This window comes from Monodon monoceros, unplaced genomic scaffold, assembly GCF_005190385.1.
Source record: "Monodon monoceros isolate NGI ecotype Baffin Bay Population unplaced genomic scaffold, NGI_Narwhal_1 Super_Scaffold_4, whole genome shotgun sequence".
Classification (NCBI taxonomy): domain Eukaryota; kingdom Metazoa; phylum Chordata; class Mammalia; order Artiodactyla; family Monodontidae; genus Monodon; species Monodon monoceros.
The window spans coordinates 1,759,594-1,771,355 of NW_021703781.1; the positions used below are offsets into that span (position 1 = coordinate 1,759,594).

Below are 11,762 nucleotides of genomic sequence, written 5' to 3' on the forward strand. Positions count from 1 at the left end.
GGAGAAACACAGGAACGGAATCTGCTCTGGGTCTGGGGGCAGGTGGGACCTGCACAGGTGGCTGGGGGCCAGGGGGCTAGGCAAGGCACCGAGGCAGATGAGGTCGGTACCATGGGGCAGGGCTGTGGGGCTGGAGAAGAGACCGGCGGGAAGGACCCTTGGGGCCACAGCAGCAGGCTGGGCCCTGGGCTGAGGAGCTGACAGGTCACTGCACCTACAAGAGCCAGGAAAGGTCCAGAGCAGGGGGCCACAGGCCTGCTCTGGATCTCAGGAAGGTGAGCTAGAGATGGCACGGGGGAGGGGCAGGGGGAGGGGGAGGGAGGCTTCACTGCTGGGCAGAGACGGGGGTCTCCGTGAGGGTCCCCAAGCAGGAGCGATGCTGTGATGGGAGCACAGTGGGGCTCCACGGCCCCGCGTTTCTCAGAAACTTTGGGCTGGCGGTGAGGGGTGACAGCCAGGCAGAGCCATACCTGGGAACCCAGGGAACGCTCCATGTACGGACATCCCGACAGAACACCCTTCTGTCCCGCGTGGGCAAGAGATGCCTGTTAGCCACAGACCCAAGCTCCAATCCCTCTTCCTCGATGCAACCCGCCTGCCCGTTACCGCCGCCCCTGAGCCCCGGCATCTGGCCCGCGGCGGGGGCAGCGACGCTGACTTCCTGGGTGAGAGAATTTGACGTGCCTGCAGATCCCTGGTGTGGACCCCAGCCCGTGGAGACGCTCTGGCTCCCAGGCTTACTTCTCCTCCTGAGGAGCGGCTGAGAGGCCTCCCTACTCCAGGAGTGGTCTGTGTTGACCCTTGGAGATCAAGGAGCTGATCCCCACCCAGCTGACTTACGATCCCCAAAGAGGCAGCCAAACCTCAGGTGAAGGACTCGGGTAGACAGAAAGGGAAAATCCAGACTGCCTGGGGGGAGGCGAGCACGGTGGGCGTGGCGTCCCCAGAGTCCAGCCACCCGGCGCTAGGGCCTGACCTGCCTCTGCAGGGGTCTCCTGTAAACCCCCCAGCCCAGAGGGGCGGCAGCGCGAAGCATCCTCTCCTCCCGATTCCCCTCTCTGGAGCATTCCAAGTGCTGAGTGTTTTCCCCGTGGAACCTCAGGACAGGAGAAAGGACTCCGCCGTGGGGCCCTGCAGGTGCCCTGGCCCCCAGCACACCTGCCAAGCTGATGGATGAGGGGAAAGATGATGACCAAGGGCACCTCACCCGACCGGGACGGGCACTTCTGCCTCGGAGCCTCCCTTCCGGAGCGACAGAGGCATCAGGCCTGGCCCGGCCTTGGCAGGAGGCAACTCAGGAGGGGAGGGCAGGCTGGAAGACCGAGCAGGATCTGAGGAAACGGGCAGTGCTTGCCCGGCATCGAGGCCTCTCCTGGTCAGAGCCGCCTTTCAGGGACAGACAGCACCAGCTCGTCCACGCTCTGCAGGTCTCTGCGGGTCTCTGCAGGGGTCCTCGGCCACGGGCTGGCCCAAAGGAAGGAGCCCAGACAGAGGTGCAAAAACTGGGAAGAAATCCCAAATCCCTGAGTTTCTCGGCTCTGTGCTCAACAGTCATCGCCTGGGGTCTGGCCTCAGCTGATCGACTGGTGGCTGAGAAGTCAGAGCTGAGAAAGAGCTAGGCACTTAGTTGGCCATCCTTAAATGTCTACAGAAGTGGGGACCTCCCTGGTGGTCCAGCGGTTAAGACTCCGCACTTCCAGTGCAGGGGGCGCGGGTTCGATCCCTGGTCGGGGAACTAAGATCCCACATGCCGCACAGCACGGCCAAAAAAAAAAAAAAAAAAGTCTGCTGAAGTGAATAGCTGCAGAAGGCATGAGACCGTATCTACCAACGTGTATGTAAATATGCGTCATGTGAATGAAGGAAGATGACTGGAGGAAGGATCGTGTGGCTAAAGTGGTCCTCCTTGTGAGTTCTGCCCCAGGCGCCGTCATCCCCACGCTGGGATCTTTGCCGAGAGCAAGTGTTTACTCACCTTTGAGCCTTAAGCATAATGTCTGTCCCTGAGTGGAAGGATAATCAACGTCCGTCAGATTTTTGAAAAAAATCAGTGAATGATGTCATAGAGACAGGAAGTAGAAGGGTGGTTGCCAGGGGCTGGGGGAGGGGGAAAGGGGGCTTTCGGCTTAAAAGGAACGGAGTTGCAGTTAGGGAAGATGACAGAGCTCCGGAGATGGCTGGTGGCGACAGCTGTACAGCAGTGTGAATGCACTTAAGGCCACCGACCCGCACACTTACAAACGGCTAAGACAGTACATTTTATGGGATGTGTATTTTACCACAATTTAAAATTCAAAAAAAAAACGCCAGTGGATGATAGACAGTCAAATGAGACGACCCGCTGTCGGGGCTGTCAGAGCGCGGAGTCTTTGATTTGAAATGGCACAAATTCCCTGCAACTGCCCATCAGCCACTGCGGTCCACGTTCTCACCCCACATCCGGGCTGGACTGTGCCTCGATCTGACCATTAGAACAAAGCAGAGGGGATACTTTGGTTCCCAAGCCTCAGCCTCGGAAGACCCTGTCGGCTTCCACTCTCACCCGAGGGAACTCTTCCACCAACACGTAGCTTGCTGGACACATGTGGCCCCAACCGGACACAGAAGAGAAGGTACCCTAGAGCAACCAGCTCCCATCGGCCGTCAGATGACACATGAGCGGTCCCCGGCGAGGCCCACAGAAGAACAGCCCGGCTGAGCTCTGCCCAGACCACTGACCCCCAGAATCAAGAGCAAAGAAATGGCTGCTTCAAGCCGCGAAGGAGTGAGGTGCCTGCCATGCATCAGAGTCATCAAATGACAAAGAGTCTCCAGCCTTGCAGCTGGAGGTCAGGGCCACCCTGCCCTGGCTAACCCAGCTCCTGCATGCAGCTCTCCAAAGTTCTCATCCGTCTTTCAGTCCTAAGGAAGAGCGTGACAATGCAGAGAGGTGGGCACTCGCGCTTCAGCTGGGGAGAGGCGAGTGGTGGAACTCTGACTCTTGATGACAGAGCAGGGTAAGGCGTAAGGCCCTTTGCTCTCTGGAACGCTCTCTGTTTTGCCTCTACAAAGTTCTGACTTTAAATCACGTAAGTGTGATTTTGAGAGCTCAAATCAAAAGGTGAGGACACAGCCCACCTGTTCATGAAATAAGCTGGTTCTCTCATTGAAAGGGAATGTGAAATGAATTGGGAGATTAGGTTTGACATAAATACACCACCCTGGGTAAAACACATAGCTAGTGGGAACCTGCTGTATAGCACGGGAAGCTCAGCTCGTGCTCTGTGATGACCTAGATGGGTGGGATGGGGGGAGAGGCGCGGTGGGAGGGAGGTCCAAGAGGGAAGGGATACAGGTATACATACAGCTGGTTCACTTCATTGTACAGCAGAAACTAACCCAACACTGTAAAGTAACTATACTCCAACGGAAAAAAAAATGAAACTGAGAACTGAGCCACAAAGACTATACCTTTTACTAAAAAAAAAAAACCAAATAAGTTAATTAAAATGAGCAATACATATTGACTTAACTTTATCAAGCCTTCTCAATTTATGCCAGGTTCCTAAGCGACCTGGATGGTGTCTGTGGACAGTTAACACCAGCACGAGTGTGACCCGTGCTGGACTGGGTCAGCACACCTTGTTCTGGAGACCTTTTCCCGGCACCTGTTCCCACAATGAGCCTCATTCTCAGCAGCCCCCCCAGGTGCTGCCCCATCCTTGCCCCAGAATGTCATCTGCATCAAGGTAATAATAGATGAAACATCCCATCCCACAAACGGCTGACTCAGGAACATTTAACAAGGTAAATTCTTACGAGAGTAGATATCCTCGTGGGGGGCATGATGGACTTAGGGCTCGGGGCATTTTAACTAATTCGACTTCTCTGTCTTCATCACTGAGACATCATCAAACACGGGGCCCAGTCCAGTAACATCTGTGCTGCCTTCGGGGCCACTGTCCCCGAGGCTGTCCACTCCCCCCTGCAGACTGCCCATCTGCCTAGGGTTAGAGTAAGGCCCCTACATATGAACGAGTTGTATGTAGGTACCCAACTAACACAATGGGCTATCTAGTACTGTACTGTAACAGGTTTAAAATACCTTTCCCACAAATAACACATAAAAAACAAACAAAAAATAAAACATGTTTAGTCTTACAGTACAGTCCCTTGAAAAGGACAGTAGTCCAGGACAACAGCTGGCGTCCAGGGGCTGGCATCGAGTGAACAGGCAAGAAGAGGTACTGACTGGAGGAGGGAGAGGAGGTGGGAGACGGTAGAGCTAAAGGATCGCCAGCAATAGGAGACGGAGAAAGCTGCAGTTTCCCTCACGCCTGACGTGGATGGTTCCCATCTTTGAAAGTTTGTAACTTGAAGGTTCCTACGTAGGGGACTTAACTGTAGTGCTTGTCAGTTACCCATCTGGGGAACCCATATAAAAGGAATACTGATGGCCCTGGCTGAACGTCACTGTGGCGAGGTCCCTTCTAGCCACCTCCAACTCCCTTTGCCCTGTCACTGGACAAGGGATTTATGGGTGGGTCTCGGAGCTCGGAAGCTACAATCCCAGGCTGCCCCTCACCCTCTCTGGCTGCCTCCCAGCCACCCTCGCTGGTTCAGCCACCCCTTAACCAGTGTCCAGATCCTGAAGGAGACTCCAATTCCAGGCACAACGTCGTCGCTCACCCTGCCCTCTGCGCAGACCTAGGTTATTAATCTGCCACGGAAATAAAAAAAAATCACGCACGCAGGATGCAGGCATTTGCATCTTTATTTTTAGGATGTTTAGGACCTGACGTTCTGGACCCCCAAAGGCAGGAATCTGTGCTTGCGGGAGGAGCACGGCCATCTGCATTAATGCCACGTATTCGCAAAAGCCACCTCTCAACTCTCACGTAAGGGTCCCCTCGACTTTCACAGGCTCCCTCATCCTAGGGCGGCTCGCGTCACTTGGGGCAATCAATCAGCTAACCAACCGCGCCGCCTGTGGGCAACGCCGCCGGCTGCCCTCATCCATCTGAGCCCTCATCAAATCCTTCATTTTAAGACACAGACCCCTACCTGAGGGCCTCTCAGGTGGCTTGCAGAGCCCCCCCCACTGCCGCATCCCGCTCTGACCCACCCTCCCTACAGCCCCCTGGACGCCGTTTCTACCAGGATGAGCAACTGTAGGGACAAGTGGAAAACCAAGAAACAAGCCCCTTCAAGTGTCAGGACTTGAAAGCCCTGATCCAACCTCAAGCCTAAGCCCTATTGCAGGTACACAGCCGTCCTGGCCACCCCCATTAGGGAAAGGACCCTCCAACACACAGCAGAGAATGTTCTAGAATTCAGAGAATCCTGGTCTTTTTCCTTCTCTTCCTTGGGTTTGAGACACCTGCCTTTTGGTCATTTTGCGCTACTTATTAATGCACTTGTACCGGGACAACTAGGGAGAATGGGGAAATGGATAAGCCCCGTTAAGCTTGATACTTTTAAGCAACTTTGGCAACAATAACGCTAACAGCAATAAACGAATGACTGGGGACCAGCATCAGGCACCCAGGCTGGGTTGCACATCTGTATCCACCGGCTATTCCAGTTTCAAAGGGTACCAAGGGCACTCTTCCCCTCCTCCCTTCTTCCCTCAGGACTCTGCCTTTGAGGTGACTCTTGCAGGCAGTTCTGATGCATCTGCAGTCTTGTCTCCACATCCACCCACCTTCCTGTCTCGGCTGCCCTTCGCATTTCACTTTAATAAAAGCAGCTCTTAACCAGCCCGTCCCCCCGCCAAGAAAAGCTTCCCTCAAAGCTTTGCCTTATGGAGCCCCCAACAAGGCACTGAGTGCTGGTGGGCAGAAGTGTGAGCCGAGAAAGCCCCCCGAGGGGCTGCCCCTGCTTTTCCCAGGACAGGGGGGCCGACCGTGCCCAGCGCGCCGACCGCCACGCTTCCATCCATCACCAAGCCCAACGCGGCGCAGGCCCCGCCCCTCCACCTCTCCTCTCCCACCGGCAGGGGGCGCATCACCCGCAGCCCGCGGCCGTCCGAGCCCACCAAGGGCTGAACGGAAAATACCTAAGGACGCCACGCTTTTTAAGAAGACAAACAGTTCTAAATTTAACCCAACTTACCCTCGTTTCCCAGGAGAAAGGGGCAGAGTGCTCATCTTGCCAAGTTATGTCCTGAAATAAAAATTCAAGAATAAATCTGAAATCCAAACCCAAAGGGACCCCGCGCAGACAACCACCACCCGAGGCCATGGGGGAACCAAACTTCAGCAAGAAGAATCCCAAGTCCCGGCTCAAAACAAGCCTGAAATTGTCGCGCTCTGCAGAGAATGTGCTGACCTTCTTGGTCTGGCTCCCCCGTCACCCTGCTGGCCGCGGCTGCCAGGTACGCCCGTCCCCTGCCAAACGGACATTCGATGAATGCCTGGGAGCCCCAGGACGGACTCGATGACAGGGAGGCCGAGGGGAAAGGAAACAGGGCTTCCGGGCTCAGGTCTCGGCCCTGCCAACGCCTAGCCACACGGCCAGGGGAAGATGACTTAGCCTTTTGAGCCTCAGTTTCCTCATCTGTGAAAGGAGAACTGCGCTTCCCCTGCGGGGCTGTTGTGAGGATAAAATGAGGTAACAGAGGAAAAGGAGGCCGGGTGATTATCTGCCAGTCAACACCTGTACTGTCTGAGCATCGCCCCCCGCCATCCCCCTAAGTGCCTACCAGAGATCTGAAAGGCAGTGACCAGCCTGTCAGTGAAGAAAATGCCAACTGAATGCAGCTGCCTAATTATAGAGAAAACTCTGAAATCCTTGAGACCCTCACAAGCGGAACAGGAGAGAAGAAGCCCTTCGAACAGTCACTGAGAGTCTGACCTTGGATCCACTGACCCGAACAAAGGTTTGTAGGATCGCCTTTCCTACGCCACCCCTCCAACTCTCCAGCTGTATTCCTATACTAGCAAATGTCTCACGTGTGCCCAGCTTCTGCTGAGGAATCTTATTTTCTGAACCAAAAACTGGGACATCCTGGGCGATACAGACTGAAAATGGCATAAAATATTTTGAACTGAGACTGTCCTTGCATAAAGCACCCCAGGTACATGATGTCTTCGCACCCAGAGGCACTCCCTAGCCCCAGAGCTAGGTTACCTGGCTCCCCTCCCCCTCCTGGAGTTCTGCAGAGGGTCCACTTCCTTCAGTACCAACTCCATCCCCAGCCTTGGCCTCTAAGCTATGTCTCCTATTCACTCCTGGCTGTCGGGCAAAACTTTAGAAATGAGAGGGAACATGGGCCACTACGCTCCCATTGGGAACCTCAGTTAAGTCCAAGTGTACTCCTTAACTTAAAACTGCGTCCCTCCAAAAGTAGAAATGTGAGTTAACAAGTCTCGGCTGAGGGGGCTCCTGCATCCAGGTCTCTGTGTGTGTGGTCAGGGCGTGGGAGAAGAGCGCAGTTGAGCTCAATGACCTGAAAGTCCTTAAAATTCTGTGATCTCAGGACCCTCTAAGTTCCTCTTAGAAGCAATAAAACAAGAAGGACTTTGTTTTCACATGGGAAAAATAAAGGAGGCTGATGGAATGTATGTTCCCTTTGTTCTAGATTTGGACCTTTGGAAAAGGGCAAAGGGAAACCAACTGGTAAATGTGCTCCCTCTATGGGGAGGTGGCCGGGGGGGGGGGGGGGGGGGGGCAAACCCCGGGGGCCCCCCGGGGGGGAGGGGGGGGGGGGGGGGGGTGGGGGGGGGGGGCGGGACAAGCCCAGTGGCCACCTCAGGGGACAGAGGAGGCGTGTGGAGATTCAGTGGGCGGGCAGAGGCAGAGAAGGGGACAGGACCACTGACCAAAAGCAGGACACACCGGAGCTGAACACCCTTTTTCATGTGATATGATCGATCCTCTGAATGTTAATTATGCAGCTTGAGTCCCTTTGAAATCTGCAAAGAACACAGTAAGAAGGTTTTTGGCTTTGGAAGATGAATGAGTGCAAGACTGAGGAAAAAAGATGTAGCCTGGAGCTTGGTGAGCCAGCAGGCTCCAGTGGCTGCAGCCCAGACAGGCTGAAATTCCAAGGGGGCTGCAGACAGAGGGGTGCACTGTGATTTCTCCCCAGCTTGGTGTCAAGTCAATAATCTTTTGTTTATTCCAGCAAGAAACGGAGTCAAGGGGCAAATTCCTTAGATTTCTGCAATTCTGAGCTCATAAAAAAAAAAATAATAAAGCACTTAACAAAAATAAACATGCCAAACAAAAATGTGATTGAAGCTCTGATGTCAGCCACTGGCTGCACACTCCAGCCACAAAGAGCGTTGGGGGCAAGCACAGGCTTTCCAGGCAGTTGGATGCAAAACGGCATCAGGATTGCAAAGTTGTAGAAGTGGAGAGTGGTGGTGGCTGTACAACACGGTGAACGTACTGACTGTACACCTAAAAGTGGTTAGCACGGTCAATTTTATGTTCTGAATATTGTACCACAATAAAAGAATCTGAAAAGGCTATATATATTATATGATTCCAACTATATGACATCCTGGAACAGGTAAAACTATGGACACAATAAAAAGATCAGTGGCTACCAGGGTTGAACAGAAGGGCTGAGTAGGCAGAGCACAGAGGATTTTCAGGACAGTGAAAATACTCTGTACCGCGCGGTAATGATGGATGCTTTTCTCAAAACCCACAGAATATACCACAGCAAGAGTAAACCCCAGTGGAAACTATGGATGTTGGGCAGCAATGCTGTGTAGGTTCATCCATTGTAACAAATCTTCCACTCTGGTGGGCGTGTTGGTAGTAGCAGAGGGTGCACATGTGTGACAGTAGGCGGTAGTTCAGAAATCTGTACTTTCTACTCACTTTTGCTGGGAACCTAAGACTGCTCCAAAAATTAAAATCTATTCTTCAAAAAAGTGTCCCCTCCCCCCCCAAAAAAAACCTGACAAAGGTAACAAATGCTAAAAACATCGTTTCCTAATGACTTTAGTCCCTCTTGCTATTATCTGTGCTCTTGAGGTTACTTACATCTGTTGCCCCTGCAAGATGGAAAGTGCATCTATAACACCACACAACAGGGTCACCGCACCTCCCTGACCGGCTCTGATGCAGTGAGCTACCTGGGGGCTTGGACAGCCCCTGGGGGAGCATCTCCATGGCAACCAGCACGTGCTCCACATCAGGGCTGCTCCCCTCACTGCCCTGGAGCCAGATGTTAAACATTCCCGAACACACCACAAGCTGCAACCAATATCAGACACACTGAAATTCACTACATTCTACACTAAATGTAACTGCTGCTCTTAAATTTTTTAAGGATTTTGGTAATTTTGCTTTAGAAATTATGTGGTGACAAGTAACTCATCTATAATTGGTTGATTACTCTGTAAAAGTCAGGACTGTTCCAAAATTATTCTAAAATGAAAAATTCTGGACTTAGAATTCATTTCAAACGTGAAATGTTATAAATATTAGCCTTTCTTCTTCATGAAGTTGGAGACTAATGGGACATTTATTCTTTTATAACTTTCTTTCCAATTTTGGGGCCGGTGAATTTCATCGTGTCTCAAGTTTGTGAGGTGGACAGCACCTGTAAGTGGCACTGTCCACAGCGGGTGTCCCTTAGTGCGGCCATAGGTCAGCCTGAGCAAGTGGGGCAAGGAGCACGGGCGTCACAGAGCAGCTCTGAGCTCCCCCTACACAAAGCCAGGCCGCTAGCAGCCCGCAGACAGGGAGCGGCACCTTTCCTGCAACAGTCAAAAGAACCGCTTCTGAGACCCCTGCAGCGCTCTGAAAGTCTCGCTTCCACTCTGGGCCTCTCTGAGGGACAGGCTAGGGACCATTCTGCAACCTGAACAAACTGCACCTTCCTGCAGATGCCCTCTCTCTGGCATACCTGTCCCAGGTAGCCAGAGGGGATGACCATCTCCTGGGTCCTTACTGGTCTTGGGTCCACGCTGGCGCCATTCACAGGCACCAGACTCAAGACTCTCTGAAGAGCATCCCTAGCCTAGAGGTTCTAGGTCTGGCTGTAAATCAGAATCACCTAGGGACTTCCAGGGTGGCGCAGTGGTTAAGAAGCCGCCTGCCAATGCAGGGGACGCGGGTTCGAGCCCTGGTCCGGGAAGATCCCACATGCTGCGGAGCAACTAAGCCCGTGCGCCACAACTACTGAGCCTGTGCTCTAGAGCCCGCGAGCCACAACTACTGAGTCCGTGTGCCACAACTACTAGCACGCATGCCTAGAGCCCGTGCTCCGCAACAAGAGGAAACCACCGCAGGGAGGAGCCCGTGCACAACGAAGAGTAGCCCCCGCTCGCTGCAACCAGAGAAAGCCTGTGTGCAGCAACGAAGACCCAACGCAGCCAAAAATAAATTAATTAATTAAAAAAAAGATTCCACCAAATGAATTAACAAGTTCATTTAGAAGGACAAGACTCCCACATTAAAAAAAAAAAAAAGAATCATCTAGAGTGCTGTTTTAATAGGCAGAATCTGTGGGTCCCATCTGACTTAGTTTTAGAAAACCAACAACTCCCTAGGTAATTCTAAGGCAGCCGTTCCCCTTGGGCAGCTTACCTACTTCAGTCCTCCACAGGACACCTGACTGCCTCTTCACACTGGGGACACTTGGCCACACAGGCTGCACTTGCCGACCTCCCAGGCTCAGGGACCCACCTCTGTCTTCCCAGGCCACCCCACCTGCCAAGGTGGCCTCAATGAATACTGCTAGGTGACTCTCATCATCCCCAAATAAGGACTTCTACTAAACCAACCAGGGTTCAGGCTTCCGTCACGAGGAGCCCAAGGATTTCTGGGCTGGCTCTCACCCACCCAACTTTGGAGCAGGCAGAATCACGTTCTGCCTATCAGTATAGTCAACCAAGGCACACAAACGGTCTCCTAATACACAGCAAGGGCCCAGCAAATCACGTTTAAAGGCCGCTTTCATTTCATTCTTCCCAGAGTTCAAAGATTACATAAAACTACTGCAACAGCGTTTCTAATCATGCCCTTAGTATGTAACCATAAACAATAAACACTCTTAGGTGGTAGTCAGAATATGGTGCACTGTTTGTTAAATTTCTCCTGCCACCTAGAGGGCTGAGTCTCTAAGAGTTAGAATCCCAACCATTAAGCTCCCCAGAAATATATCTGATTTTTCTTGAGTGATTCAGAAACAGTGCTCACTGGAACCATATACTGTCACTGTCCTCCTGAAGTCCATAAATGAGGCGAGTTTCTGGTTGATAGACAGTGGCATCTTGGCTTAAAAGTAAGAAATGTACTGGGCATATACCCAGAGAAAGCCATAACTCAAAAAGACACATGCACCCCAGTGTTCATTTCAGCACTATTTACAATAGCCAGGTCATGGAAACAACCTAAATGCCCATCGACAGACGAATGGATAAAGAAGATGTGGTACATATATACAATGGAATATTACTCAGCCATAAAAAGGAACGAAATTGGGTCATTTGTAGAGACATGGGTGGACCTAGAGTCTGTCATACAGAGTGAAGTAAGTCAGAAAGAGAAAAACAAATATCGTATATTAACGCATATATGTGGAATCTAGGAAAATGGTACAGATGAACCGGTTTGCAAGGCAGAAATAGAGACACAGATGTAGAGAACAAACGTATGGACACGAAGCAGGAAAAGGAGGGGGGGCAGGCGGGGTAGGGGGAGGATGAACTGGGAGATCGGGATTGACATGTATACATTAATTTGTAACAGATTTGTAACAGATAACTAATAAGAACCTGCTGTGTAAAAAATAAAATGAAATAAAATTCAAAAAAAAA

The 11,762-nt window shown here is 52.1% G+C and overlaps 1 protein-coding gene across 3 annotated transcripts in view; it reads right to left on the minus strand.

The window, feature by feature from the left end:
* The window catches only part of CUNH1orf198 (chromosome unknown C1orf198 homolog), a 33,764-nt gene that overhangs the window by 15,148 nt on the left and 6,854 nt on the right, over positions 1 to 11,762 (minus strand). For 2 of the 3 annotated variants that reach the window (XM_029245712.1, XM_029245710.1), the window contains exon 2: positions 6,094 to 6,144. The exons of the other annotated variant lie outside the window; for it this stretch is intronic. In XM_029245712.1, the coding sequence (XP_029101545.1) occupies positions 6,094 to 6,144 (51 nt within the window). The remainder of the gene's footprint in view (positions 1 to 6,093; positions 6,145 to 11,762) is intronic. 3 annotated transcript variants of the gene reach the window in all.